Source organism: Ctenocephalides felis, unplaced genomic scaffold (assembly GCF_003426905.1).
Source record: "Ctenocephalides felis isolate EL2017-DRISC unplaced genomic scaffold, ASM342690v1 CF-g0.4_SCAFFOLD_00475, whole genome shotgun sequence".
NCBI lineage: Eukaryota > Metazoa > Arthropoda > Insecta > Siphonaptera > Pulicidae > Ctenocephalides > Ctenocephalides felis.
The window spans coordinates 66-3239 of NW_020536629.1; the positions used below are offsets into that span (position 1 = coordinate 66).

Here is a 3174-nt window from a genome sequence, read left to right on the forward strand (position 1 = left end):
TAATTGACGACATTAATAAATATGTGCACCACGAGTGATAACAAACTACTAATAAACATTATTCAAAATTGTTGAATTATGTATTTATTTTTAACTCAAATGCCATCTCGTACAATAGCAAAAAAGTTTTACTTCAATCGCGCGTGAACCTTACGCGCACTTTTTTTTTCGTTAAGAGGCCGCTTGCCCATATGTATAAAACACGAGATTTCTCATATATATATATATATATATATATATATATATATATACATATATATATACTGTAATATATTTAAAACCTTAAAAATTTCCCAAAAATTTTCGATAATTTTTTAAAATTAAAAATGAAACTATTTAACTATTGCAAAAGTTTATACGCCGATGCTGGATAGCTGGATATTATAATTAGATTGTAGTTTGAACATTTTGATTGATAATCTAGTAACATATTATTGCAAAACAAAATTATTATTTATTCGCTAAATTATACAATCAGCATATAATTAATTATACGTCAAAACATAATGTCATATCAACATTAAAATTTCACTTTAAATTAATTTTTTGTCCGGATATGTTGGTTTAAACCGCAACGCCAGAACAAGTAACAGACACATATCAAGCGCAACAGCCAACGCCGAGGCATAAAATTCATAATCTTGATCTAATTTAGTAAAAGCCGTCACGGCTGCTATTATTCCATCACCCAAACCGTCTGCAAACACAGAAGTAGCAGAAACAACTTGTTTCAGAGGCAATGGAGCTTCTGTGTAAATGAAATCCATCAAAGCAACTTGCCAGTAAATCTCTCCTATGGTCAACATCAGAGTTTGCGGAATAATCCAAAATATATGAACAGAATTTGGCTGGACACTTTCAAATATTTTTGCGTCGTTCTCCGAAACCATGGCGACATAGACGCCTCCAAGATACATTGGAAAATCCGTAAGAACAATTTTATTTCCTACAAATAAATCGTAAATTTCAGGAACAACCTCAGAACGTTTCGGCTCACTTAGAGATTTAGCTTCTACGGGTATTTTCACGTTTTTGGAATCTCTTAAAAATACAGAGTCAGACAGATTGCCTCCGACAACAGAAAGCATTGGAAATCCGCTTTCCGTCTTTTTTATTATTTCTTCGTAAGTACGAATTGAAGCTTTACCATCAATATCCTGAATGAATACGGATAACGCTTGCCCACCAATAATTTCCATAGTTTCATCTTCAAGGTTTGTGCAAGATCCCTTACCGGAGAACGTTATTGATTTAGCATTTGTAACAGGTACATGTTTTATTGTTGAAATACTATATGGATAAATTTCCAACACGGTTTCCAGTATATCCGGAGATTTGATGAAAATACTGCAATTGCAATTATTGAGAAAACGTACTTCACATTCATCATTATTTATAATTTTAGGATAAGTTAATTTCATTCTTGATTCAAGAAATCCAGCAGCAACAAATGATGCAGAAACTATGAGACCTCCTACAATTATTCTTCGCATTACACGATCCATACTTAAAGATTTGGTAAGAGGATCCATAACTTTTGTCACCAAAGGCATGAATATTACAACCAATAGCGGATTCAATAACTGGTAATGATCTGGTATTATGGTGTACTGTCCAAGGCGTCCATCCATTCTGGTTGCTTGAAATAACCACTTTGTATTTTTCTGATTGAATACGCTCCAAAATACAGGAAAAGTTGATATTATAATCAGCATTTCAAAATACTTCTTTATATCTGCAACTAATTGGGCACCGTAAGCAGGTTCTGCATGGTCCATCCAATTTGGCTTAGGATTTATTTTTCGTTCTCGTATCCATTGCTTCAAGGCATTTCCTATGCACATAACGAATTTTAATATAATCCGATCAGTTGGTTTCTTTTTCACAAAATATTTCGTCGTTGATATCAGCACAATGATTTCTAGTATTGACAATAAAGCGCTTATTGCAAAACTTACAAAATAGCAATCTTGTTCACCCAAACAAGCGATTTCAGTTTTAATCAGAGGACCAATGCAATAAGCCGTCATAATACTGATATTGTGCATTATGAAAATCCAACTGTAGAAATTTACCAATAAGTCATGTTGCTCGGGAAGGTTGAACTGGTCGCCACCAAAAGCATTTACAGCTCCAGCTAAAATCACAAAGGACGACCCTTCGAATATCCAGAAAATGTACATAAATATCCTGTACCTCAACTTTGGTAAAGATCCAATGGATAAAATAATCCTGGCTACCAAAGCAATGAAGGTGCCAATTACAATAATTTTATATCTATTCATGTAACTGCTAACGACAAGTGCACCAAGTGGCATAAAGAATGCATTTGCCATCCCAGTTGCATGTGAAATGGACGTTGCTTGACTGGTCGAAAAGTCAAGTTTATTTCGAAGAAATAAATTTGTAAGCGATTTGTACACATACTTTCCTAAAGCTTCCACTAATATAAATGCAAACAAAATGTGAGCTGCTGCAGGAAATTTGTTATTAATAGAATCCATTAAAAACTACAATTGTTTAATTTTGTGAAGTTATATTAAAATGACAGATGGAAATCATTTTGTTTTAAGTTTTATTTGACATTTCAGTTTTCAAGGTTTCATTGCATGATAATATATATATATATATATATATATATATATATATATATATATATATATATGTTGAAAGTTTCGTCGACGTTGATACATATTTGTAAATTTTTTAGCAGCCCAACAGTCGAATTAAAAAAGATTAAATAACAAAATTATTTATTCAATTATACGTTTCGACACTTGATGTGTGTCATCATTCAGTAATCTAAAAACATTTAACATAATGAACAAGTGATGATAAATATAAATATATAAAAGGAGGAAATTATACATACCAAACCAGGAAAAACAAAAAAATTAATTATGATGTGAAAATTGATATAAACACTAACTTTGTGTAAAATATAAAAAAACTATTATTAACAAACGAGTTTATAGGAGGAGCAAATATTGCCCTCCTATATTTAAGTTATTTTCCGATGTTAACTTAAATATAGGAGGGCAATATTTGCTCCTCCTATAAACTCGTTTGTTAATAATAGTTTTTTTATATTTTACACAAAGTTAGTGTTTATATCAATTTTCACATCATAATTAATTTTTTTGTTTTTCCTGGTTTGGTATGTATAATTTCCTC

At 31.3% G+C, this 3174-nt stretch overlaps 1 protein-coding gene across 1 annotated transcript; it reads right to left on the reverse strand.

Annotated features, from left to right (window-relative positions):
• Positions 1 to 533: 533 nt before the first annotated feature.
• On the reverse strand, positions 534 to 2504 carry LOC113365507 (peptide transporter family 2-like). Its single transcript, XM_026607052.1, has one exon. The coding sequence runs from the start codon at positions 2502 to 2504 to the stop codon at positions 534 to 536; it is 1971 nt and encodes a 656-aa protein (XP_026462837.1).
• Positions 2505 to 3174: the final 670 nt, after the last annotated feature.